Source organism: Telopea speciosissima, chromosome 3 (genome assembly GCF_018873765.1).
Source record: "Telopea speciosissima isolate NSW1024214 ecotype Mountain lineage chromosome 3, Tspe_v1, whole genome shotgun sequence".
NCBI classification, from domain to species: Eukaryota; Viridiplantae; Streptophyta; class Magnoliopsida; order Proteales; family Proteaceae; genus Telopea; species Telopea speciosissima.
The window spans coordinates 50,759,078-50,786,376 of NC_057918.1; the positions used below are offsets into that span (position 1 = coordinate 50,759,078).

Here is a 27,299-nt window from a genome sequence, read left to right on the forward strand (position 1 = left end):
GGTATATGCCTCTATCCGTAGGTGACCATGAGGAGACAGAAGAATGCCTTTTCCAGGAGCTGACTTCAAGTAGTGAAGAATCCGAAGGACAGCCTCCATATGAGAAGAATAGGGGTCATGCATAAACTGACCTACAGTACTCACAACAGCAGTAATGTCTGGACGTGTGTATAAGAGATAAACCAACTTCCCCACTAGTCTTTGGTACCGGCCTTTATCAACAGGTTCACCCTACTTTTCTTTGAGACAAACAATAGCCTCCATAGGAGTATCTGAAGGGTGACATCCTAACAAACCAGTTTCAGACAACAAGTCTAGGACATACTTCCTTTGGGAGAGAAAGATGCAACCTCAATCCCTAGAAAGTACCGTAGCTTCCCTAGATCTTTAATCTCAAACTCCTGCCTAAGAAACTTCTTCAACCAGTTGATCTCATCACCATCGTTGTCAGTAACCACAATGTCATCCACATAGACTATAAGAACAGTGATGGTTTTTCCAACCCTCTTTATAAAGAGAGTGTGATCAGCATTACTCTGTTTATAGCCCACAGAAATCATGGCCTTGTGAAACCAACCAAACCAAGCTTTAGGTGACTGCTCCAGCCCGTAAAGTGCTCGCTTCAACTTGCACATTTTACCTTGATTACTGTCACAAGAAAATCCTGGTGGAATATCCATGTACACCTCCTCACCAAGTTCTCCATTTAGGAAGGCATTCTTCACATCCAGCTGTTGTAGATCCCATCCAAGATTGACTGCACAAGATAGCAAAACCCGAACTGTATTCAACTTTGCAACAGGAGCAAAGGTCTCCTGGTAGTCAATCCCATATGTCTGAGTGAAGCCTCTTGCAACCAGATGTGCCTTATACCGATCCACAGTGCCATCAACCTTCTGTTTGACCACAAACACCCATTTATATCCCACTGGTTTTTTCCCCTAGAGGAAGATCTACAAGATCCCAAGTATTATTTTTTCTTAAGGCTTTCATTTCTTCCAACCTAGTTGCCTTCCACTTTCCATCTGCATAAGTTTCCTGCCAATTTTTAGGAACAAAAACAAAAGAAAGAGAAGACACAAATGCACGAAAAGACGGAGAAAGAGAACTATAAGAAACAAAGCGAGAAATGGGATGCAAGGTGCAAGTCCTAGTACCTTTGCGAAGAGCAATAGGTAGTTCGGAAGGAGAAGTCTCACCAGGAGGAGGAGGACGAGGATCTGGATCCTGAGCCGGCAATTGGATAGGTATGGGTGCCACATTGGTTTGATGCTGCCCTCTTTTGGAGCAACTCTTTTGGTAGGTGATAACATTCGAGTTGTCAATTCTCTTCTGAAATTCACTGATGGTCTTCTGGACTAGAGTCAACTCCCCCTGACTAGGAACATGACCATCATTATTTTCTACAAGCTCCCCTTGTAAAGGAATCCCTGTGGAAGAAGGGGCAGCAGCCAAAGTAGGCTCCAAAGTAGGCTGGACAGCAGCCATAGGAGAAGGGGCAGCAGCCAAAGTAGGCTCCAAAGTAGGCTGGATAGCAGCCATAGACTCCAAAGTAGGAGGAGCCTAAACGGGGAGAGGAAGCACAAACACATCTTCACTAGAACCAGAATTCTCCCCCTGAAGATGTGGAGATGGATAATAGGAAAGACGTTCGTCAAAAACAACATCCATACTGACCAGAGTACGACGGAAAGGGGATGGTAACACTTATAACCTTTCTGGGTTGGAGAGTAACCCAAAAAAACACACCGCAACCCACGAGGGTCAAGTTTACAATGAGATTTCATGTCTCTGGCATAGCACACACAACCAAACACCTTGAGAGGAACCACAAAGGAGGAATTCCCATGTAAAAGTTCAGCCGGACTGCGAGAGTCAAGAACACGAGAAGACAACCGATTAATGAGATAAGTTGCAGCGGGGATAGCATCCCCCCCCCCCAATATTGGGAGGGGAAATGACGCGAAAACATAAACACCCTGGTCACCTCCAACAAATGTCGGTTCTTCCTTTCAGCCACACCATTTTGGGCTGGGGTATCAACACAACTAATCTGATGAATAATCCCATTATCAGCCAAATACTTTTGAAATTGGTGTTCCTTATACTCGGTTCCATTATCATTTCTCAAAACCTTGAGATTAGCCTGGAACTGAGTTTGGACCATTCTATAGAAATGCTGAAAACAGGAAGAAAAAACTTGACTCTTAGTGTGCATAAGATAAACCCATGCATGCCTAAAATGACAATCAATAAAAGAAACAAACCAACGATGACCAAAAAAGGAAGTTTTATGACTAGGGCCCCAAACATCAAAATGCACCAACTGAAAAAGTGAAGAACTCCTTTTATTTGAAACTGAATAAGTAGAACGTGTCTGTTTGGCCAGAACACAAGCCTCACAAAAAAAAAATCGATCTTATCACATGATTTGACCAAAGTAGGAAATAAAAATCCTAATATTCCTAATGGAGGGTGACCTAATCTAGAGTGCCACTGGTAAATTTCAGAAGAGACTAAGGAGTTCTGATGTGGAGATGGTAACGGAGGTGGAATGAGACGACCATCATCAAGCAGGTACAAGCCACCATGCACTTTACCCAATCTAATCGTCTTCCCAAAGGCCATATCCTGAAACACACAACGGGAAGGGAAAAAAATCACTTTACAGTTAAGATCACGAGTAAGACTACTAATAGAAAGAAGGTTAGTAGTAAAATTAGGAATATGCAAAACTGAAGACAAAGTAAGGGAGGAAGTGCAGTTGATGATTCCTTTTTCAGATATGGAGGAAAGGGAACCATTAGCTACTTTGGTCTTGTCTTTCCCAGAAGTGGGAGAATACCGATGGAACAGGCTAGAGGAACCGGTCATGTAATCCTAGCCCCAGAATCTATGATCCAAGGATGGGAAGCTACAAAAGCACAATAACCACCAAATGGAATACCTGACCAGGCAAAGTGTGAACCTGAAGGAGCAGAAGAGATGGCAGGGGCTGATGTAGTAGAGGCAGTAGCAGCAGAAGACCTTAGCAGTCGTAGGAAAGCCTGTAGATCATCCTGGGATAGGCCAGTGTCAGTAGCCGGGGCTGTAGGAACAGATTCAGAGTGGTTTGCCTTATTTTTTGTCTTTTTCTTGGCAGCCCGTTTAGCCTCAAAGTCGGCTGGCTTCCCGTGAAGTTTCCAGCACTTCTCTTTGGTGTGGTAAGGCTTGTGACAATGCTCACAAGTAACAGTCCCTGTAGTAGAATCACCAAGAGAAACATGTCCGGCAAGGGCGGAGTAGCCTGGGCAGCAGATCGGAGGGCTAATCACATGCGATGTGAGGAAGGTGGAGCATAGCAGCCCGACGGTTCTCTTCAGAGAAAACCAAAGCATAGGATTGTTCAAGTGTGGGAAAAGGGGAATGACCCAATACTTGAACACGAATCTGGTCATACTCCATGTTCAAACCAGCCAAAAAATCATAGACCCTGGTTTTGTCCAAATGTTTCTTATATGCAGTGATATCAGCAACTGTAGTGGGATGATAATCAGAAAAATGGTCCAGTCGCTGCCAGAGACTACGCAAAGTAGCATAGTATTTGGAGACAGATAACTCCCCCCGAGTAGTATTATTGGCCTTCTTCTGGAGCTCATACACATGTGCATCATTACCAAGCTGTCCATATGTTTCCTTGCAAGCAGACCAAATTTGATGGGCTGTATCAAGGAGAAGAAAACCATAGGCAAGGTCTGAGTGCATTGAGCCAATCAAATAGGACATAAGTACACCATTGTTGGAGATCCACCTGGTCAGAAGCACAGTAGTGTCATCAATATGGCCAGTAAGCCCACGGCCAGCAATGGCAAAGTAGGCAAAGCGAGACCATATCAGGTAATTGCTCCCATCCAATTTGATAGGATTAGGGAGAAGATCTCGGGTATCATTCCTACTATACCCATTAACAGTAGAAGTTCCAGTAGAAACTTCAGATTCAGCCATAAGTGCAGCAGAACAAACCAAATCGCAGAGAAGGGCTGTGGTAACAAGAAACACAAGAAATCCTCCAAATTAAAGGCTGAAAATTGGAGGAGAATCCCCTTTCAATGTCACAGGATGTGTCTCCAAATATCAGCAGCAGCAGACAAGTGTAGCCCCTAGATCGATTTTTTTGGGGTTTTGAAAGAAAAAAAACCCTGCTAGGCTGAAATCGATATAGGGAAGAATAGGCCCAAAACTGAATTGTTGAGGCTCAAATTTAAGGCAGATATGTCTTTACAAGTGGAGAACCAGCCTTCAAAAAACCAGCACCAACAAAGGCTCAAAACCTTGAGATTGATTTTTTCAGGGTTTTGAAAAAAACCCTGATTTTGTTGAGATCAATGTAGGGAGAGAAACCTGCAAAAAAAAGCACTGGATTGAGCTGAAACTTGACTCGAGTGTGGATCTAGAAGAGACTAAGCACCCCTCCAAATATCAGCCCCAACAGAGGACAGCAACCCCTAGATCGATATTTGTCAGGGTTTTGAAAAAAACCTTGTTTTTGGAGAAATCGATCTAGAGGGTCTTCAAGGCAGATATTAGATAAAAAAAAAACTTCAACAAAGGAACCTGCTGCAGTTCTTGATCTTCAATAAAGGAGATTAATTCCTTACAGTTGAGGTGGAATCAATCAAATATGGGAAGCTTCTAATATCACAGCCAAGGTCTTGTTGATATCGAAAAACTTATTGAATCATGGAATGAGGTGAGAAAGGGCAGCAGCTGGATCTATGGATCACATCATCAGTGCTGCCCTATTGAAGAATAGAAAACAAAAGAAGAAAAGAGAGAAGAGAAAGAAACAGCTGAAAATAGAAGGTAGAGGACCCTAATTCAAAACCTGCTCTGATGCCATGTTAACAGATTTAGAATTAGAGTAAGGCTTGGATGATTAATGACCATCCCAAGCTCTTTATTTACATCAATGAGAATAGAGAACAAAAGTACAAATAAACAATGTGGGACTAAAGCCCACATAATAGAAACATAAAAAAACTTTAGGGTCTAAAATACCCCTACGGTTCTAACACTAGACAAGAATAGGAATGCAAGGACATGCTTGAGAAATCAATTCACGTTTCAAGGCTTACTTTCTGAGAAGAGTTATTTAGATTCTAGAAATGGATCACATAGAAGGAAATTTTGGTCTATTTTCTCTTCATCTTGAAAGTTTGGAGGGCTAAGTGAGGGGCATCTAATGTTGGACTTCCATATGTGAGGGATTTGGCTCTACAGGTGTAGTACTCAAGATCTGGAGGGCTAGAGCCAGGGATGGAAATGTTCTCTAAGGATTTGGAGATAATTTTGTCTGCAAATTTAAATTTTGCAATGTATAGCTTGAGTTGTTTGTGTTCATTGCTGTAACCTTTTTTATTTTTTGTAATATTGAATTTTAGTTGTTTGTGTTCAGTGTTGGCTCTCTGTTGTAATTGTACATTTTTTTCCATTTTCTTGCTAAGAAAATTCTTCATTTTGCATTATCAATCAAAAAAAAAATTTAGGTGCTAAAGTTTTTAAACACAGATCAAACAAACTTTACCTTAACTTGATGATGATTATGACGATGACAGTATTGAAGACGCTAACTCGCTAAGTCATCTAGACACCATTAGCAGTTTATCCTTTAATTTTATTGATGGGCTCATCACTTTGCAAGGAAGGGTGGGGAGTGGGAAAGAGGAATTGGATATACGCTACCAATTGTTTCAAATGAAAAGGTATTTCATGCAAATTAGTCTAAACTTATATGTTTCCCCTCTCTCCTCTTATCAAATATGGATCCAAGTTCACGTCTCTCTTGACAAATGCCCCCATGTGCATTTGCACGTGAAAGTTTAAGTGTGTGTATATATATATATATATATATTTGACCAGCCTGGTAACCCAGTGATTGCGAGCCGTGGCTGTGTGTTTGCAGGGAGGTTTGTGGTTGAGTGAGTGCTAGGCAGAACCATTAAGTCAGCAAAGACAAAAGGGGAAAAGTTTTTTTCACTGATTCACCACTTAGTATCAGCCATTGTGCAACAATTGGTATCAAAGCGACAGGCTTAGAGTTAGCTTAATCGGCATCTGAGAAATCCAATGAATAGTATGGCTTCAGGGAAGACTCCTCATCCACTTCAGGAAAGGCACCGAAAATTTGATGGTACAGATTATGGGGGCACTTGATTATGATGTGTGGGCATATTCATATCTCAGATCAAGTATGTGAAGGAAATGCTGAATAAGTTCACTATGGAAGATTGTAACCCTGTCAATACACCTATCATGACTGGATATAATGAGCAATGATGATGACTCTCCATCAGTTGACCACACTATGTATAGGTCAATGATTGGAAGTCTACTGTATCTGACAGCTACCCGGCCAAACATTCTGCAGGCAGTGCATATGGTAGCCAGATTCCAGGCCAGCCCCATGGAATCTCATGTGACAGCTGTAAAGAGGATCTTCAGATATCTTAAGGGGACCATGGAGCATGGTTTGTGTTATCCTAGGAGCAAGGATTTCACTCTATCTTCATCCTTAGATGCTGACAGGGAATGTGTCTGTGGGTGATAGGAAGAGCACAAGTGGAAGTGCATTCTATCTTAGCAATAGGATGGTTGCATGGCACAAGAAGAAGCAGGAATCAGCCTCCCTATCTACAGCAGAGGCAGAGTATATAGCTGCAACCTCTTGTTGTACTCAAGTTCTGTGGATGAAACAGATGTTGAAGGACTTAGACATTCAGTTGAGCAAGTCAGTATCAATGTATTGTGACGACACAATTGCCATCAACATTTCCAAGAATCTAGTGATGCACTCTCGGACCAAGCATATAGCCATCTGGTATCACTTCTTGAGGGAGAAGGTTGCTAAAGGAGAAGTTCAATTGGAATTCATCCCCATAGCAGAGCAGGCGGCAGACACCTTCACCAAACCACTATCCAAGGAAGTCCTTGAATATCTTCGACAGAAGTTGGGAGTGGTTACTCTTCCCAAGCACTAAGTGCACAGGACAAACAAGAGGTAGGGGAGCATACTGATTGTATATCATTTACTCCCATGTTGGACTCAGGGGAGTCCTGTACAGCACCCTTTGGACTTGTTGTCAAGGGGGAGAGAATGTCATCACTGTATGAAGGAGAAAAGGTATGGGGGAGAGAACTCCCAGAATTATTGCAGATAGGAGGAGTTTGCAGCATGCAGATTAGTGCCAGGTTTTAAGTATTGGCCTGTATTGTATCATATCGGTATTGCACGGCTGTGATACGATAAAGGCTGATACGTCTCTATTTTATATTTATATATATATATATATTGGATTGATTGGTATCGCATCGTATCAGCCAATACGGCACGATATAATCCGATACGTATCGATACACGCGATACGTTAATTTAAAGGGCAAAAAAATTAAAGTGTATCGATACGTATAGCTAATGTATCGGCCGATATGCTGCGATATGATCGATATATGTCAATACCCTGTGATACATTTAATTAAAACCACATGTTTACTGAGTCCATGAACCAGAGATAGAAAAGGCTTGCTGGCGGACTCTTGTGCACCCAAAAAAATCGATTTTAGCCCCTCTTCTTCCCCTTCTTTCAAGTTATTAACTTGGGGCTTTGCTCAAACAATGAAAAATGATTTTAAGGGAGGGAAAAGGACTGAGTTTTGATCATCTCTACATTCACACATCTTGGTTTGACGAAGACAGAAAAGGTATGGTTTTGCAAAAACTTGATTTTTTTTGTTAAAATCTTTATTTTTATATCATTTTTTTTTTTTTTGTATGAGTTTACATGGTTTAGCCTAAAGTAACTGATTCAAACCATCAACCATGAGTTAATTCATGAATTTGAACTTTGATTCATGAACTTTACCAAAAAAACGAAAACTTTCAAACACAAAAGTTTTTTTTTTCGATTTCTTCCCAAAAACAAGAGAAGTGGCCACAAAAATTTATATGTTGAACACACAACCGATCTATGAATTTCAACTCTTGCAATGAATTTTCTGTATTTTTATTTTTTGCTTATTTTCAGGAATTTTAAAAAATAAGGATTTTCCATGAAAAAAAAACTGCAATCTAGTTCGATAAAAAAAAACCTTTAATTTATGAAATGCATCATAAACAAGGATTGATGTATTTTTCTATATTAGTTTGTTTTTATTTTCTGAAAAATAAAAATAAAGTGAAAATAAAGTTTTAAAAATAGAATACTGATTCCAATTAGTTTAATGTACTTTGAATCTTTGTTAAATACTTGCAATGCATGAAATGCATCATGTTCTTTACTTGATCTATTTTATTATGATGTTTACATACTTATCTTTGGTGTTTAGGAAGATGCTGCGACAACCATGGTTCAAAATCTCGCGATATTTCGCCGAAATATCGCTTAATTTCGTATATCTCGAGCTTACCGAGATGCGAAATCAGGTCGAAATGAAAACATACCATATTTCGTCGATATCTCAATATCTCACGAGATATCGACGAAATATGGTATTTTGGCTTAAAGTGTCACGTGAAGGGGGCTTTAATACAATATTTCGCAGATTTCGGTCCATATTTCGACCGAGAGCTGCATTTGCTAAGGAATTTCAGTCTTTTGCCTATTCTTCCACTCTTCCAAACTCTCATCCAACACTCTAGCCATTGTTCAAGCACATTGTTGTCGGATTTTCGCCGGTAAACTCATCGGAGGGTCATCTAAGCTCATCATCCAAGCCTTTTTCCACTATTTAAGATAAATTCTATTCCTCTAAAACTATTTTTTTGAAAAGACTATGTACAAATTTTGTTGGATGGTGATGATATTAATATATGTTAGACACCGGAGGCCGATCTATAGCCTCACGGTGTCGAAATTTTTTTCCAACATGTATTTTTTTTTTTTAATTTTCTGGTTTTAAAAATTCTTTTTCCTACAATTAAAATAGAAAATAATTAGGGGTAATATGACTTGGATGGTAATGAATTAAATATATGTTAGACACCAATGGCCGATCTATGGCTTCACGGTGTCGGATTTATTTTTCTACTTTTAAATAATTATTTTTTTCGAAAATTAAGAAAAATATATAAAAAAGAAAGAAAAAAAAACAGAAATAAATAAGGAAAAATATGAGTTTTAAGTTTAAAAAATAATGAAAAAATATGAAAGTTATTTCTATATGTTTTGAAATGCATTACATGTATATTATGTTTACTAATTTTTGGTTTTGTTGTGTTAGGTCAATACTTATATTAACATTATATATAAAAATTTGGTTTTAATTATGTGAAAAATATAAGGGTTAGGGGAAAACTATAAAAAAACTATACAAGTGTATTAGTAATCTAAAAGTGTCAATTGAAGTGCGTCTACATTAAGTATTTTAATTATTTGTGTTACTTACATTGCAGTAAACAAGTATCATTATGGCGGATCATGATAGACAACGTGCGAAGGGCAAGCAAAAGGTGGGGGAAAGTAGTCAACAAAGGGGGCAGAGGGAACAAAGAGAACAGAGGGAACAAGAGAGACCTGTCAGCACGTGGTGATGCTGGTAATTCTTTTAAGTTTTAAATTACATATATATTGAAATTTGAAAGTTGAAAGTTGAAACAACATTTGACACATGTCTTTTTTGTTGTAAACTTGTAATGCAGCTGAATGGTAGATGTTGTATGGGGAATCGGCTGAAAACTTAAGAAGAATAGCAATTAAAGTCCTTGCCCAAACATGTTCTGCATCTGGTTGTGAGAGGAACTGGAGTACCTTTGCACTCATCCACTCCAAGAGGCGCAACAGATTGGGGTCTCAACGTTTATCTAACATGGTGTATGTGCACTACAACTTGAGGCTGAAACTGCAACAAATACGCATGGGACATGAGGGACAGAGGGGCACCATTGATCTAGCTGACATCTTTCAAGTTGACTCAGACGATGAGGACCCTATTGTGGATTGGGTGAGGGATAGAGGTGAGCCAGTGTTGGATGAGGAGGGAGGTAGGCCCGACCCCATGATAGCTTCTGAGATTGGTGCTGATGTGGGCGAGTATATGGCGACGAGGGTCGATAAATGCAAGGAAGCCTCACCCATACCATTCCAGCCCGGTGGCAATGTTGCATGATGAAGACTGGTCTAAGTCCTTAAATGATGATGATGGTGATGATGGTGATCTTGGTGGTGGTGATGGTGATGCGTGGTGGTAATCTGGTGGTGGTGATGTTGGTGGTGGTGATGCTGGAGAAGAATTTGACGGCATGCGAGAGCGTTATGTGGTAGGCCAGGAGGCCCAGGATACGGCACCTGTAGAGCCACTCCGATTCACTGGAGAGACAGTTTGATCATGCCACACAAGATACGGACCACGGAGCACGTGCCCCCGCACCCCCACCCTCAAGAGGCCCCCTACATACATACAACAGGAAGCGTAGGGGTCGACAAACACAATTGCAACCTGATCACATGGACATTGATAACCTATCTAGCTCTGTTGGTGGTTTGAGTATGGGTGATAGGGAGGGAGGACCAACTGGACATTGGCATGCCCCATCTTTTGACGCACATACCACTCCATTGGCATCGGATTATGGTGCATCACAACCTTACGGTGGATATGGATATGGATCATCATCATATGGGCAGTTTAGTGGGGTAGGGGACTATGACTACAGATCCATCCCAGGGGACATCTTGGATCATCTTTTGTAGATAACATCTTTGCATACCCTAGCGGACCTAGCTACCAACCTCACCAGCCATACATGCAGCCAATGCCATCGCCTCTTGCGCCGGCGCCAACATCATATCACAGTGGATCATCTTCTTCACGGACTGGATCGATTGGTAACCCTAGTTTATATCCTAGGATAGGTTACCTACAGTATGTTGATGATTCCATTTACGTGACACTTGTGGATGACTACACTCGTTTCTTCTCCGATTCTATACCGTGGTCCACATATGTCCTTCAAACAGAGAGCAATGGACGTCGACTCCAGCGAGGCATGAGTGGGATTGATCCAGGGAGGCACAGCAACTACTATTAGCAGTTTAGCACTTGCAATTTGTAACTTAAGTTGTGATTTCATTGATCTATGAACTTGTGAGTTGTGACTTGCGCGAGTTGCGAGTCTTGTGACTTACTAACTTTGACACTTAGTGTATTGCCTTTAAGGCTTTAAGCGAGTTATTGAATATTATGGAGTTTATGAGAATCATGGTACTCATCAATGTGTATTGGCTTTAACTTGATATGTGATGAAGTTAAATACTATTATTAAATATTAACTGCCTAATCTATGTGTATTTAACTATTTATACATTAGGGTCGGCGACCGTATGTCAATCAAGGGTGCAAGCCCAAAACACCAATTTGAATTCACATTTTTACAATTTTATGGTTTAAATGTGTTTATTAAGCTTAAATAAGGCTGTCCATGAAGTTTCAGGCCTAGATATGGCTAAATACCCCCCGAGATGGACCCCCGAAATATTGCAGAAAAAATGCAATATTTCGGTCATATTTTGCGATATTTCGGGTATCTTGGATATCTCGGTAGGCCCGAGATACCGAGATATCGCGAAATATTAAACCTTGGCGACAACCAAACATTGGGTGGAATTATTATACTAAAGTAGGCAACAACAAATTGCATAGAATGTGAAAATTTTGTGACACTGACCATCTTGGAGGTGGGGTAATTAAGCAGAAACAACAAATGGTAGGAGGGAGGGTATGTGGATGTTGCCAAGTGCACAAAATGCCTTGTAGAGTTAAGCAACACAATGCAAAAACGTCTAAGGGAGGCTAAAGATAAATCCAAACGGACACAAGATGCTGAGGAGACGTTGGTAGAAAATTTGATGGAGAATCTTGAGGATTATGAAGGTTCAGATATCGAAGCAAAGGAGGATCCAGAGTTGGCATGGACAATGCATCAGTCACAACATGAAGCAAGAGAGAAATAGTGGAGAGATGAGCAATTGAGAAGAAGTCAATCTGCTCAACCACAAGGTCCACAACGTCAGGGCCTTGAAGATGTTGGTATTGGCTCCCTCATGTCGCCCACATGTAGGTAAGAGCAAGGGTAAGGAGCTTGCTGGCCTTAGTAGAGTAACCAGTTTTAGGGGAATGTTTAACCGGTTTGCTAAGAGTGGCAAGGGTAAAAGGAAGAAGAACCCAGATTTCCGTAACATGGATCCTATTGCTTATAGAGGGAGGGATGAAGGCCAACAGACAATTGAAAAAAGCTTTCAACCAAAGACATTGAGTAAAAAGATAGGTAGAGCATCACCAGATGGTTTCACAGTTCTATGATTCCACCTCACAAGGCCAAAGATCCCCACTTCAAGGTTATGGTAAAGGAGATTCAGCGTTTTGGGCCAAATGTTAAAGCCACCCACGGCTTGTGAGATTGTTGGGTCCTTACTTAGATGACAATGTGAAAGAGGTGGATGAGTAAATCGAGAGGTTCAAGGAGAAGTGACCTCTATATGGACTTATGGAGTGAGCATCATGTGTGATGGGTGGAGTGAACCGATAAGATTGTCCATCATCAACTTCCTCATATATTGCGAGGGTCGAACGATCTTCCACAAATCTGTCAACGCAGTTAGTGATATCAAGGATGCAAATTACTTGAATAAGTTAATGGATGAGATTGTAGAAGTAGGGGAAGATAATGTCATCCAGATAGTGACTGACAATGCAGCAGATTACAAGAAAGGCGGTCATCTGCTTATGTTGAAAAGGAAGCATCTATTTTGGGCAGCATGTGCAACCCGTTGTATTGATTTGATGTTCTAGGGCATCGGAGATATGCCAAAGCTTCAAAAGGTGGTTGCTGATGAAAGGAGGATCACTAACTTTATTTATAATCACAATTGGGTTTTGGCAATGATGAGGAGGCACGTGAGAGGGGATTTAGTGAGGCCTGCAGCCTCAAGATTTGCCACAAATTATATTGCAATTGATAACCTCCTTTCCCGAAGAAATGTCTGCTAAAGATATTCACCTCTTCCGACCGGTTGACTAGCAATTACGCAAGGTCTAAAATTGGGGAAAATGTTCAAGACCTTGTCACCTCCACAGAGTATTGGGAAAGGGTGCGTCAACTTTATATGATTATGATGTCACTCTTTTGTCTTCTTAGAGAGGTTGATGGGGATAAGGAGCAGACCATGGGTAAGATAATGCAGGCCATCTATATATAGTGCCACCTTATAGGGGATGGCCACCGGTTTAGTAACCCAGTGATTGAGAGCCGTGGCTGTGTGAGTGTGTGTTTGCCAAGATGGTTTGTGGTTGAGTAAGTGTCAGGGAAGAACCATTAAGTCAGCCAAGAAAACAAGGGAAAAGCTTTAAGTCACTGATTCAACCCCCCCCCCCCTCTCAGTGTCAGCCATTGTTCAACACAGACAACCAGGTTGGTTTTGCAATTCCTTTCTATTGAAAAGGAGTCATCTTTCTGCACAAATCACCTTCAACCCTATCATAAACCGTCAGTCCTTTTCTACTTTTCTCTTCAGCATCAACTAAAAGCTGAGAAAAAACCAATTACTTCCCCTTAACCACATAGTTGCACAGCATCCATCGATAGTACGCATACTCCTCCAGTTTGCCCACTTGAAGATGCAGACGAGTTTTGCTGCCTTAAATACTTAAATGACTTGGAGTTGGCTAGTTTAAAGTTTTTGTGAATAAAGGACCAAAGTCCTCATCATTGATCTGAGAGGATTAGGGAATGTGGCTTAATTAGTGAAGGTATTTTGGTCATTTGATATTAAATTAAACTTATGCAGCTACAAATCATTCCAAGGTTTTGAATCATTAAGCTGTCCAAACCTTTCATATAAGAAAGCTGAAGGAAAATTCCATATGTTCATTAACTACCTCATTGCATTGGTGATTTAGACTAGCTTTCCATATATCACATCTATTGCATAGTCCATACTTTAAAAGAAATTAAAAAGAAAAAAAAGACTTGTCATGGTTAAACAATATGACAACAGAAATAAGGTTCAACATAAGTGACCTGATCAATTAGAATGTAAAATAATTGAAAATTAACTAAATATTTAACAGTGTAACAAACCCGAGTATTTGAGACAAGATTGTCAACAATGCTCTTCTGCTGATCCAGTTGCGTCTTCAACGCAGTTGCATTATCCTGTAAAACAGTATGAACCAAATGGTACATGATCAGGCTCAATCAATTAGAACACACGATAGCCAGTATCTTTTCTTTCCTATTTACAATCCCCACCCCCCCCCCCCCCCAAAAAAAAAATCTTCATTACAGCTAGAACATGTCTCAACTTCTACTACTACCATAATCATGACTAATGCCAGATCCCACCATCCTGAGAAGCCACAATAGTTCTTGGGACTCACTCAATTTGTCATATTGACAAATTAACAGCTATAGAGTTGTCAAGGTGTTGCCTAGGCGCCTTGTTGGTGTTGCCTTGACATCCAAACCCCCTCCCAATGCCTTAGGTCACCTAGACGCCATGAAAACTATGTTAACAACCACCAAGTAAATTTTCAGCATAGGGCCAAGGGTTAAATGTTCCAAGAACAATAATTAGGAAGCCAGAAAATTCTGTTGAAGCTAAGAAATTTGCTCACTGGGGTGAATGAGGAGGCAAAAGTGTGCCAACCAGGATTGAATGCACGTCAGAAATTGAAAATTTAGATGGAGAGACTATAGAACAAGAGATTTTCCTCATGGAATGTCAAAAAGGTCATCCTTTTACCTAACCAAGTAGGTTGTCATGAGTTCCCACAGGATGATTGGTGAAACAAGTCTGACATAAAGACTGGATATGACTCAAAACAGAAAACAGAGAGAGATTGATCAATTGCTTCTCAGAAATAATGGATGTCACACCCCGGCTTGGTGCTTAAGGGCCAGGAGAGACTGGATGTCTCTGACATCCAACCAATCCCCCAAGGATCGCAAGTGCAGTACCCTATTTACAATCATTATCTCACAAATACAGTATTCAGAGGCAGCGGAAACAATTTAAATAATAAAGATAACATCATTAGTAAGAGAAGTCTAAGTGATATTTCATACATATAAAGAATAAAGCTTGTGATACAACTATACAGTTCATAAAAGTACCAAAAGGTAAAATTACACAAGAAACTATACTATAACTATACAAAGTGTGTATAAAGCATAAAAGAGTGGGGAGGTAGCCTGGACTGTCAGGCCAAGATCAGGAGATTGCGCAATCATCATGTGCGCACGAAGTATCGTGCACTTCAAACTCCAGCGCCGCAAATCCATTATTAAAAGTAACTAAATCACCTGAAAAATAAGGATATCCATAGGGGTGAGCTCTCCACTGAGCCCAGTAAGGGGGTACACGCATACAAACACAATTATATTCATGATGCATGTGCTAAACTAACATGCTCCTAGCACAGATACTAAGTCTCATGAGGTCTAAGTACTACTGATGGTAGACGCTAACCTCGGTCCCGGAATTAACACATCGGTCACCCGAGTAAAGCCATTCTACCACGGTGAGGACCCGCTAGATCGGCATGACACCAGGCAGCAAACCCGACAGACCCCCAAAGACCAACCCTGTCTGTTTATTCCCACAGCGGAGCGGACACGCTAATATGGGACAGAAGATGGCACCTCGGCATGTCCCTTCGGCTGTACCACGGGTTGTCCAACACCTCTCCCCCTGTTGGTAAGGGGCGCAGTACTGGGTAATGAATATCAACCTAACCCAGTGCAGTCTAATTATGATGATACAAGCATGGATCGAGTTATAGAGTACTGATTTCCACCTTCAACAGTTTCCACATAATAAAAATATCAATGCAGTGCAATGCAGTATGCCAATGTGCAGCCTAATTCACATGCATTCTAATGCATTAAATCATAAGCTAGAAAACTATATGCATCAGTATATTTGTAATGATGCATGATATGGCATTCAGCATAACAGTGAAATTAAAATGATAAACACGCTTAAATTACAGTCAAGGTCCCCTTACCTATAGCGTAGCCTATCCCTAGTCAACCAAATCTCCAATAACCAGCAAAGCAGACGAAAACAGCAGAAAACAGACCTAATCAACTTGTAAAAATAGCATTTATTAGGTCCCAATAGATGTTAGGGCATTTCCTAACATAACAGGGCAGCAGGGACACCAAAAAGGACCAGCCGGATGCAGAGGGCTTCAGGGCCGGATCATCCGCCTTGAGCCTGCAACTCCATCCGGGAGCTTGTCCGAATTTGGGGTTTTTGCTTCATTTGGGCAGATCCTTGCATGCATGGCCCTAATTTGATGTTTTAAGATACAACTAAGGTGGGTCTTTCTATTTGGGGTTTCAATTTCATGTTTGACTCCCTAATTTGGGGATTTTACCAATTAAACCAAAATTGGTTGGCTTAGGGTTCACCATAGGGCCAACAGATTCAGAAATTGGGGCCAGAATTGGGTTAATTCTATAATTTTCAGGCCTAAATGGTCAGGGACTAATCAAAACAGTCCAAACTATGTCCAAAATTCAACACCAAGGCTTGGCCTTGAAGCTTTAATGATGGCAAGTTGAATTAGGTGGTTTAGAGTTGGAGAAGAAGGGAAGCAAAGGGAAAAACAGCAAGTTTTTCATCGCTTACCTTAGTTTTGAAGCAGAGAATAGTGCAGGCAGCCTCTACTTATGCAGTTCAGTCTCAATTTGGGATTCCAAAGCTCAGTCTCAGGTATGAACTTCAAACCTTCAAGAACAGCTTTCTTTTCTTCCTTGTTTTCTTCTCCTTTCCTCTTTCTTTCCTTCTCTCCCAAGCTGGAACGAATTCTTCAGCTTCCTTAGTTTAGTTTTTGATTTGTGAATAGTTAAGTTAAAATAGATATCTATATATAGTACTTAACCATTAAGGGGCAATTCTGTCCTTTGGTTATAAATCATTTCTAAAATTGATTTTAAAAGCTATTTATAGTTTTAAATCTGTTTCTATAGGTTATTCTAACCATAACATGATGCTGGACGACATCAAAGATCATCCGAACACGGGTAACTGTCTAGAACAGCATTCCCCACTGGGGAACTGGGTCCCACAGGGGCAATTTGACTAAAATACCCCTGAATTTCTATTTGGTTGTACATCAATATATATAAATATATGTAAATTACACTTACAATAATTTTAATTGAGGGAGAGCCTCTGCATGGCCTCCAGGCAACAGATCCGGCACAGGTAACTCCGGAACGGGGTCTCACAGGGGTCCTCTGACTCCAGAAGAGCAGGTTGGGAAGATTCTCACCTGGCACTCGGCCTAAGACAAAGAGAGGCTCCGCAAGCCATCAATCTAGCATGCCCAGCTTATGTGTTGTCTTCCGTTAGACACCTCAAACTCATTTAAGGCCATGGTAGTTGGTTGATCGGAATGCCTTTACAGACGAGTCATGAGATAGGTTTGGATTTCTCAATCGAGACGACCCACAACTTAGAGGCTAGCATGGGCAAAGTTGAACCAGAACCTAAATCACACAGGATCCAGGACATGATCAGTCTCCACCAATCCTGATCTGAATCTATCCGATCCTGGCTAGTCCGCTGAAGAGAAACCTTTAAAGGGATTGGTTTTTGGAAACAATGTAGTTAGTATTTTCTTTTTCAGGTGAGAGAAGAAATATCACAGAAGAGATTCTAAAACCATTATCTGCAACAGATAATAAATCAGTTGGTAATGTAATCCTAGATTGGTAGAAGACCAACTAGGAGCCAGTAAACCAGGATTTGTTATGAACAGGTGAATTGGCTAGGTCAAAATAGGTTTTTGGTGAAATTAGGGTTAGGGTTTGATATATGGGTTATGTCAAGTTGAGGTAGGGGAGTCTATCAGTGAAGGTCCTGAAATGTTTTGATGGAGTTAGGTATGTAAACTAGAATGGGCAACAAGGTTAGGGTTGGGGTTACGGGTTTTTGAAAAAAGATGGATTTTTAGGGTTTATGATAGTCAAATGAGGGAGCAACTATTACCGAGTTTTCTATATGGTGAGAGGAGAGTTTGATCCAAAAAATGAGGGATTTTGCTGGTTGGTTCGATCTTGGCAGAATTTAGGAATTGGGAAAAGTGAAACAAAAAGGGGGAATGTTAGGGTTTGGTGGTTTAGAGGACTAGAAGAAGAAATGTTAAGGTTGGGATGAATCAAACTCACTATTATTGCAAAATTTCCTTAGCAGCAGCTTGTATGATTGAGAAACTTGAATAAAAATTGAATCTTTAACTAGAACTTGAAGGAGAGCTTCAAAAGAACCACTCGGGCTTCACACCACAAGATGTCGATTGGATCAAACACCAATCCCACCAACAAACCACCCGAGCTTCCCACCGCAAGGTGTCAATCGGATCAAACACCGATCCCACCAGCCTTGATCAAACACAGGACAAAAATCATCAATGGAATAGAAGACCAGTAAAAGCTTTTCATTAATATCAAAATTCGTGTTTAATACTTGCCAAGGTACAAGATCTCGGCGAGATCTCGAAACTATCTCGGTTTCGCCAGGTCTCGAGACGAGACCAGTGGCGATACAGAAAAATGATAATATCTTGATCAAGATCTCGGCACTTATCTCGGTCTCGATTTGACTCGAGACCAAACCAACCTATAAAAAGGCACCTTCTTGGCGAGATTTCGTCCTCAATTCGAAATCTCGCCTCTCTCTTTGTTGTGAAGGAAAAACACTTGGAGGTGAGGGTTTTGGTGCCTTTTTTTGGCAAATCTCACCTCAACTGAAGATTAAAGCTTGGAGATTCAAGATTGAAGCTTCAACATCAGGATAGGGAGCTGCATTGCATCTCAAGAACAGTTTTAAGTACACTTGTATTTGTTTAATCTATCTCTTTCCAAGTTCCTAACAATTATTAACAAACCGTCAAACCGTCAAACCTTCACCATGTATGATTATGAATATAATGCCTAATGCTTAAATGGCTTATAGTTGATTTTTTTTTTTAATTCCTAATGCTTATTTAAGTTGTTTTACACCTCTACTTTTATTATATGTGTTCTAAATATTGTGTGGAATAGGCTAGGGTAGACCTCACATATGTCGTAGACTACAAACCTAGGGTCCAAAGTCAAAGTACCATTTTGGGTTCGAATTTGTAAAAACTAATGATTCCACTGTGTTTAGAAGGCTTAAAATAGGGTGGATGTCAAGTTTCAGGACCTAACTTGGTCATATGGCCACCGAAACCAACCATCAAGTTGAGCCAGAAAAAAAATGCAAGATCTCGCCGAGATCTCGATATATCTCGGTTTCGTGACCTAGCGAAAGCAGTGGTAAAACCGAGGCCTAATCCTTGATACTTCCCCCCCCCCTCTTACAACCTTATATAAAAGACTTAAAAATATACTCCTACACTAAAAAGGAAAGGCCTAACCCAATCCTTAATCTATTAAGTAACCTAAACTGACTAGGAAAGTGAAATAACAAAGGAAATAGACTCAAAACATGGCTGGACTTATTGAGTCCTAATCCAGCCCAGCCTAAATAATCACATGACCACTGATTACATAAAAATAAAACTAAGGAATCCCGTATGCAACCTAATTACCCATATTTTAGGCCCATAAAAGTGGCCTAGACTTATTCTTAATAAAACAAGCTTATTTTGGTGATGAACCTGCATCAGTTGGACCAAGAAGGAAGATGGGATTCAGACTCCGGTGATACCAATTATTTATGATCAAGCGATACGCCAACCCAATCCTAATATTTGAAACCCTGGCTGCAGATGTTCCCCTTACACTAACAAATTTAGAGCTCAACATCTTGTTTACCCCGTAATGCTCCCCCCCCCCCAACCCAAAAAAAAAAAAAAAAGAATGGGCGCATTCACTAACACTCAAAAAGTTAGTTCAATGTATGTTGGAAAATATTTCCTGCCTTTTCTTTTCAGAAAAAAACTCAATTATTGGATAATAAAAGGGAGAACAAGAGATGTATCATTGTATCTTGTGAATTTGTCACTGGTTAGGTAAGTTTCTTGATTCAAAATGTTCTATTGAAAAATTACAATTCCAAGAAGTGTGCAACACTTTTTTTATAATGAACTGCTTACAGCATATGATTTACGCCTCTTAAGGGCTTCACGAGCAAGATCCTCATCTCCTTTCCCAAGAGCAAGTTGTGCCCTACGATACCTATGTCCGAACAAAGAACAAGGGTTACATTTATGCATTAACCAACATAAAGAGGTGTGGAAAAAATGCCTAAAAAATATTACCAATCTTCAGAAGCCTGCTGTGCAGCTTTGTATTTGTTTCCCAATTGCTTCTGGGATGCCAGCACCTTCAGATAAATGACAACTTTTGCATAACTACAAAGTAATTAGAAAGAGAAATTGGGGGAGGGGGGGGGGGAGTTCAACATCGTGCGGCATACAGGGGAAGGATAAGGGGGAGTCAATGACCATGAGACATACCTGGGCTGTCGCTTGCCGCATCTTTGTCAAGTCATCATTCATTTCAAGCACCGTTTGCTCTAAGATCTTCTCTGGGTCTTCAAAAGAGCTTACGATAGCATTTGCATATGACTACACTTGTGGCAGAAAAGCAAATTATGTTGGCAGTATATGGATGAAATAATAAACTGATGCTGTTACAGTATGTTGTTAAATGGAAGCAATGTCACCACATCTCACCTTGACAACTCTAGCAAACCGATCAAACAGATTCATCTGAGCACCAAGAGCTCCCCTACCTTGTCCACTACACCTCGATCTAGTAGAATATGTAATGTGCATCCCTGCCACATTTGGAAGCCAAAATAAAGATTACATACAAACAAAAGCTATTTTGAATAGTTGATGAAACTGTATAATTTTGGGAATAAGCAACACTGTAGCCTGGGACAGAGAGAGAGAGAGAGGATATCCTTTTGCCATAAGAGTTTGACTCCATTAAGGTTGGATCCAAATTTTCTCCTTGGGGGACAAAACAGGTATAATGAGAATCAATCAACAACAACTCATCCTTATCCCAACTAAATTCAAATTTGGTATGATTTCTATTTCAATTTCAGATTGATTTCATGAAATAGTCAACAAATAGATTTTCGGTCAAGAAATTGAAATTGTTTTGGTTGTATCAATGTGAAATATTTCAAAAATTAAAAAAATCGATTTGGTAGTTCAATTTCTGAGAATAGATTCTATTTATTTCTTTGGGAAGGGTAGTGGTGGTGGCAGCAGAGTAGTGGCGGTGGCGGGCTGATGATGGCAATGGTAACAGTGGTGTGGTGGTGGTGAGACCATTAGGAGAAGAAGAAGGGTGGTGTTTTAATTTTAACATGAAATTACTACTTTGCCCATCAAATTAACCATGTGTTCATTAAAGAGCAAGAGTGAAATCAAATGAAATAGAAAAAGTATGAAAAATACAAAATGAACTGAAAAAGACCACAGTCAGATTCAAGAATCCTACTCACTAGGCATATCCAAGGTTTGAAATCTCATTCGTTTCGGTGTTTCGGTCTGACCGTAACTTCCGAGATACTGAAATTTCGTCGAAATATGGTATTTTTTTCTATGAGTTTTGCTTGGTCATTTGTGGGTGCAAAATGCCAAAATGACCCAGATTTCCGAAATTTCCGAAAAGAGATGACCGAAATTTTCAAAATATTGCATTTTTTCAATTCGATGCTGCATTTCGTTTCGACTCAACCGAAAAACTCGAAATATTCAAAATTTCAACCGAAATGAAACGAAACGAATTTTTGAACTATGGGTATATCAGATGGAGAAGGTTTTTTTCCTGTAAACCGTAATTTTTTCCCTTTTTCTTGATTGTGGCCCTCTGTTGGTTAGTTGATGGTTTCATTTCAAGGATGGCTTTAGTTTTGGCTGGGTCAACTTAGATTCCATCTTTTTCTATTGAAGATATTCCTTTTGAGCCCTTGCGTTATCGAAATTGAACTGGAATTGCTGATAAAATTTGTAAAAAAAAATTTCTATAGATCTTATCTATACAATTAATAAATAAAATATATAAATCAATTTCCGAAATAGAAATTACCCCAAGAAATTGAAATAGAAATCATACCAAATCAGGCCTAAATGGGGTCGGCTGTATGATGAGAATCAGACAGCTGAAAATTTACAAAAGGAGAAACCAGAAATAAAAGGTCGCCAGAATTCCTAATCGTTTGGAAACTGGGAAATGCTTGTTCCTGTTTACGAGTCAAAGTTCGAGATTTCGAACGAAATTTCGCAAAATATTTGGTTTCGAGAAGCCTTGAAACAAAACAGTGGTTTTTCATTTTGCTATTGAATCAACACTTGATGGATACCAAAACATACTGTGTATAGTATCAACTAAGGGTCTGAAGCCAAACTCTACCATTTTGGGTTTGTTTTTTTACAATCTAAAGGTTCAAATATGTTTACAGATGCTTAATTAGGGTTTCCTGAAGTTTCGGGCCAAAATATGGCTAGTTAACCACCAAAATGCCCAACTGAAATCCAAATTATTTCGGTTTATCTCGAACTATGTTAGGAGATATTTTGAATAAATCCAAACCAGTCCTTATCCAGTCCAAGTCTTAGTCAAAAAAGTATCAAAAGTAAATGCCTGTGTAGGGAACATAGTTGCCAAGGCATCGCCTAGGCGTCTACGCGCCATGGTCACCTTGCGTCCAGGCCCCTTCCAACACCTTGGGTCGCCCTCACCTAGACATCGTGACAAGTATGGTGGGAACATAAGAAGCATTAACTTGTTAGTTACAAATACTATTTAAAATTGTAGAGTCCTATAAAATAATATTTCAGTCAAGAAGTCAGTTTCATTGATGGTTACATAAGTCGTTTGTGAACAACCCAGAACCTGGAACCAGTACCAGCAAGTGGAAGAGAGATGAGAGAAGAGAGAAAGAGATTGAGGGACAAGAAGAGAAGGGACTGTCAAGAATAACAGCCGATAGATTTCAGTCCCCCTCCCATCGTATATATATATATCCGTCTTCCCAAGGAAATGCTATGGTGAGTAGCAAGACTGGCCCCTCTCCTTATTGGTCTATGATCCCTGATGGTCAAGCGCACAAGCAGAAAGAAATGACTAATCGCCGCGAGTGACTAAGTTCCATCTCTATAATCAATAGCAGTTGTGAATAAGATCCCAATAATAGAGGGAGTTTTATGTCTGAAGATGTTGGGAGACCTCCTTCCTGAGAACTTCCCCCCTCTGCAACTTCATTCCCTCCCTCCTCCTTCCGCTAACGCATGCTCATCTGCCTCGCAGTCCCTCGAGACTCCCACCCCTATTTCTCCTCTGCATGCTACTGCCTCTGATCCACACCCTCCTCCTCCTCCATCGTTGTCCGTCCATGCTTCTCCTTTGCAACATGCGACCTCTGTCCGTCCTTCCTCAAACCTCCAGCCTCCTTTGCTTCATCTTTCCTCCACCCCTCCCAGCTATTCTAATGGTCTTCCTCAGTCTTGGGCTGACCGCATCTCCTCTCAGGTCCCCACTGTTGATGGTTTTAAGCTCAAGACTGTCGAGTTGGACTCTGTTAATGGAATTCCCGTTGCCTTATGTCCTGAAAGTGTCATCTCGGCTGGAGCAGCTCTCTAGAAGTCCACTGCAGTTGGATTCTTCGTTGGAAAGAGACCTCCTTTCTCAGTAGTTAAGAAGATTCTCTCTAAGCTGTGGGCTCATTGCAGGGAGCTCTCAATATCTATGCTGGACAATGGTTGTTTCATTTTTAAGTTTAAGGATGAAGATGATCTCCTTTCTATCTTGGAGAAGGGTCCCGGGTTTATTCTTAGGAAACCTCTGATTATTAAGCTTTGGACAACTGAAGCAAATCTCCACCCTAAGGAGCTTAGTACGCTGCCTCTGTGGGTTACCTTTCCTCACCTCCCTCTCCAATTCTGGACAGAGGAGGCTTTGAGCATTATTGGAAGTGCCATTGGTCGTCCCATCCTCTCAGATGCAAACACCATGAGAAGAGAGAGGTTATCTTATGCACGTATTTTAGTTGAGGTTCCAGCGACCTATTCCTTTGGTTCCACTGTTCAAGTAATGCCGGAGAAGGGTCGTTGTTTTGATTAGAAGGTGGGGTTTGATTGGGTTCCCCCACGGTGTTTAGCTTGCAAAGTTTATGACCATCTTGACAAAGATTGTCTATTTCTGGAAAAAACCGGTTGGGAATGGAAATGGAGATGTAGGTGATGACTCTGCTAGAGTCCCCGCTGTTCCAGACGTTGTAGCTGGTGATAAGGAAGAAAATGATACTGTTTTTAGAATTAATGGCTCACTCCCTTCCACATCAACAGGTTTGGGGGAGGCTATGGTTGACTCTTTGATTGAGACTAGTAATGAAGTGATGCATGCTTCTGGTGGTGAGATTGAAATTGTTCTCAATGTGGGACCTCCTATTTCCTTGGCTTCATCGGATATGGATGCTGCTCGAGCTTTGCCGGAGCCTAAGAAGAAGACTCGGAAGGTGAAGAAGCGCAAGAAACAAGGTTCTTCTGGTGCTGCCAGTTCCTCTTTTGCTGCTACCTGTGCTGCAGCAGAGACTATTCACAATTCTGGGTTGGCTTCAGCTGGTCAGTCTACCTTGGGTTCGGCTATTACCAATTCGAGTAATAGATTTCAAATCCTCCCATCTCTCTCTTTGGACCCTCAACCTATCGCAGTCAATCCTTCTTTTTCCAACCTTCATACCCCACTTACCCCTTCTACTTCTAGCACTATGCATCTATTGGTTCCTCTTTCCGAGGCTGCAGATGCTGCCTCCTATCTTGACCGTCCTTTAAGCCTCCATATGCCCATTGGTTCTCAGCCTTCAGAAGTTCTAGTGGAGTCTTCTAGCCACCCGGTTCTCCTTGGCTCTCCTGGATTGGCTGTGAACTCCACCCTTCCCGGGCCTTCAATTACCATTGGCACTTCTACTTTTGATTCTTCTAGCCAGGAAGAGGCTGTTGCTGGCCATGTGCAACGACTTCCTAGGAGGTCCTCAAGATTAAAGTCGCCCCCAAGGCCTAACTTAGGAGCCGGTGGTCTGTTGCAAGCTTCGCTCACCCATCTGGATCCCCAATCTGAATTGGCACAGGTTGTTCCAATTGATAATCCGAATGGAGACATGGTATCGACTCCATCTAGTGCGGATGACAGTGCTTTTGTTGTCAATGGTAGGGGAGTTTTTGGATCTAATGATGCCTTTATGGATTGAGAGAGTCTTTCCTTAGCTATCAAGAACCATCCCAATCCGAGTTGGGTGATTCCTTCCATTCCTCCCTATAATCCTAATGGGAAGAAAGTCAACTTTGTATACAGATGATTGGTTGTTTGAGTTTGATTATGTCCTTGTTACTTTCTCTGTGGTTTCCTTTCAGCTTGATTACGCTAGCTGTAGGTTAGTCTGTTATTTTGTTGTGGAGCTTTCTCCTTGTTTTGTTCCTTGTTCTTTCCCCTTTAATTTTTGGGGGGAAAGATTCTCGGTGCTTTGCTTAATATATATTTTATTCATCAAAAAAAAGATCCCAATAATAATTTCCAACCTCCCCTCACAGTGGCCAATAAAATACCAGATAGGCCAGATTTAAACAAATTGAGCAAATAATATCCACTAATAGCAATAACAACCATCACACCATGCAAATACCAATTGTCAAAAATTGCAACCCCAAAGTAATGTGATTTAGGGGTCCAAGAACCTAAATTAGGTGCTATGGGCCCACCAATGCAATAAAATTGCAAATATACAAGCCCAATGGTAGTTCTATAAATTTTGGCCACATTGATGGATGAATTCTATAAATTAATACCAATTCATGCGATTCCAGGTGGAAGAAAGCCCTATTTGGGTTCGCTAAGGGCCCACCTAATTATCAAATGGCTCAAACTTAGGAACTAGTGGCAATATTGTAATAAACCAGATAAATAGCCAAGGATACAGAAAGGGTTTATAATTATTGACCAAGGGTAGGCTTGGAAGCAGAGTTAGAATAAGGACATGAGGGACTTCATGGTAAAGAAAGGGGTAAACTTGGAAATCAACAATTATATTATAGATAGAAACACACCACAAACCCATTCTAATATCATGACTGGGACACTGGGTTCTTCACGTAACTAGCAAAATAACTAAGAGATTGCAAGGTTGTCGCAGCCATGAAACCACTCAACTTGAAAAGAATAGAATATCATGGATGGGTTTTCTTCTTTCTTCAGCAAACTAGCAGCGGAAACCATGACTCCAGAAATTGAATCCTTCAATCGTCTCCAAAGGCATGCTCGAAACCAGCAAGATCTCGAAGCATAAAGGGAGGGTTTGGCTTCAGCAAATCATGACCAGCAAACCCTTAGCAGAAGAATCAAGATCAAACCAGCAAAAAATAATCTCATATGGCAAACCAGCAGTGGATATAACAGCAAACCAGCAAATGATGCAAACCAAAAATTCAGAAATCATCAGATATGAACTTCATACCAATTCATCAATCTTGTCAGTAAAAAACCCATATGAAACCCTAGTTCCTCTTCTTCTATCAACTAGGGTTTCACAAAGAGGGATGAATAGCATAGGTGGCTATACACCTCAAACCAGAAAGCTAACAACTCTCAAAATGGTTATTAAAGAGAAAGCAAGTGTTGGTCATAGCTCTGATACCATGTGACAAACCAAGAACCTGGAACCAGTTCCTGCAAGTGGAATAGAGATGACAGAAGAGAGAAAGAGATTGCGGGAGAAGAAGAAAAGGGACTGTCAAGAATAACAGCCGATAGATTTCAATCCTCCTCCCATTATATATATATTGCAAGAGGACAAAAAGGCAAGGACTTCCTCAGTCTTTGTGATGGAATGAAAGACTAAACAACTCTAACTAAGAAAGTATCTAATCTAACTAGGAAAGTAACAACCAAGTCTGACTAGGAGAGGAAATCAAGCAATACAATATGTAAACTCTATCGCTAAGATTTCCCACGATAGGGACACCCCCCCCCCCCCCCCAATCGTGGTACATAACTAACAACCCCTGTGGTATATCATAACATCCTTGAAAATGTACAGTTCATTAAATATAGTGTAGACCTTACGTAAAAGTCCCAATGAGAGTCTAAAACCTTCCCAGCCACTCTATAAAAGGGGCTGCCCGTAAGCATTTTGGAGCAAGTTTTAAATGAAAATTTTGTCATGTTGTTACTACAAATCCTAATACTTAAAGATGCCTATTTCTTCAACAATATTGGACCAGACCTTGAACCAAGGCCTGTCCAAGGAGGTGAACTC

At 40.6% G+C, this 27,299-nt stretch overlaps 1 protein-coding gene across 2 annotated transcripts in view; it reads right to left on the reverse strand.

Moving 5' to 3' along the window:
* The window catches only part of LOC122655907 (probable membrane-associated 30 kDa protein, chloroplastic), a 52,163-nt gene that overhangs the window by 21,822 nt on the left and 3,042 nt on the right, over positions 1-27,299 (reverse strand). The window contains exons 2-6 of one of the 2 annotated variants that reach the window (XM_043850287.1): positions 20,707-20,816; positions 20,488-20,598; positions 20,290-20,354; positions 20,125-20,206; positions 14,111-14,185 (exon numbers count right to left, since the gene is read on the reverse strand). In XM_043850287.1, the coding sequence (XP_043706222.1) occupies positions 14,111-14,185; positions 20,125-20,206; positions 20,290-20,354; positions 20,488-20,598; positions 20,707-20,816 (443 nt within the window). The remainder of the gene's footprint in view (positions 1-14,110; positions 14,186-20,124; positions 20,207-20,289; positions 20,355-20,487; positions 20,599-20,706; positions 20,817-27,299) is intronic. The other variant, XM_043850288.1, reaches the window with a different exon arrangement.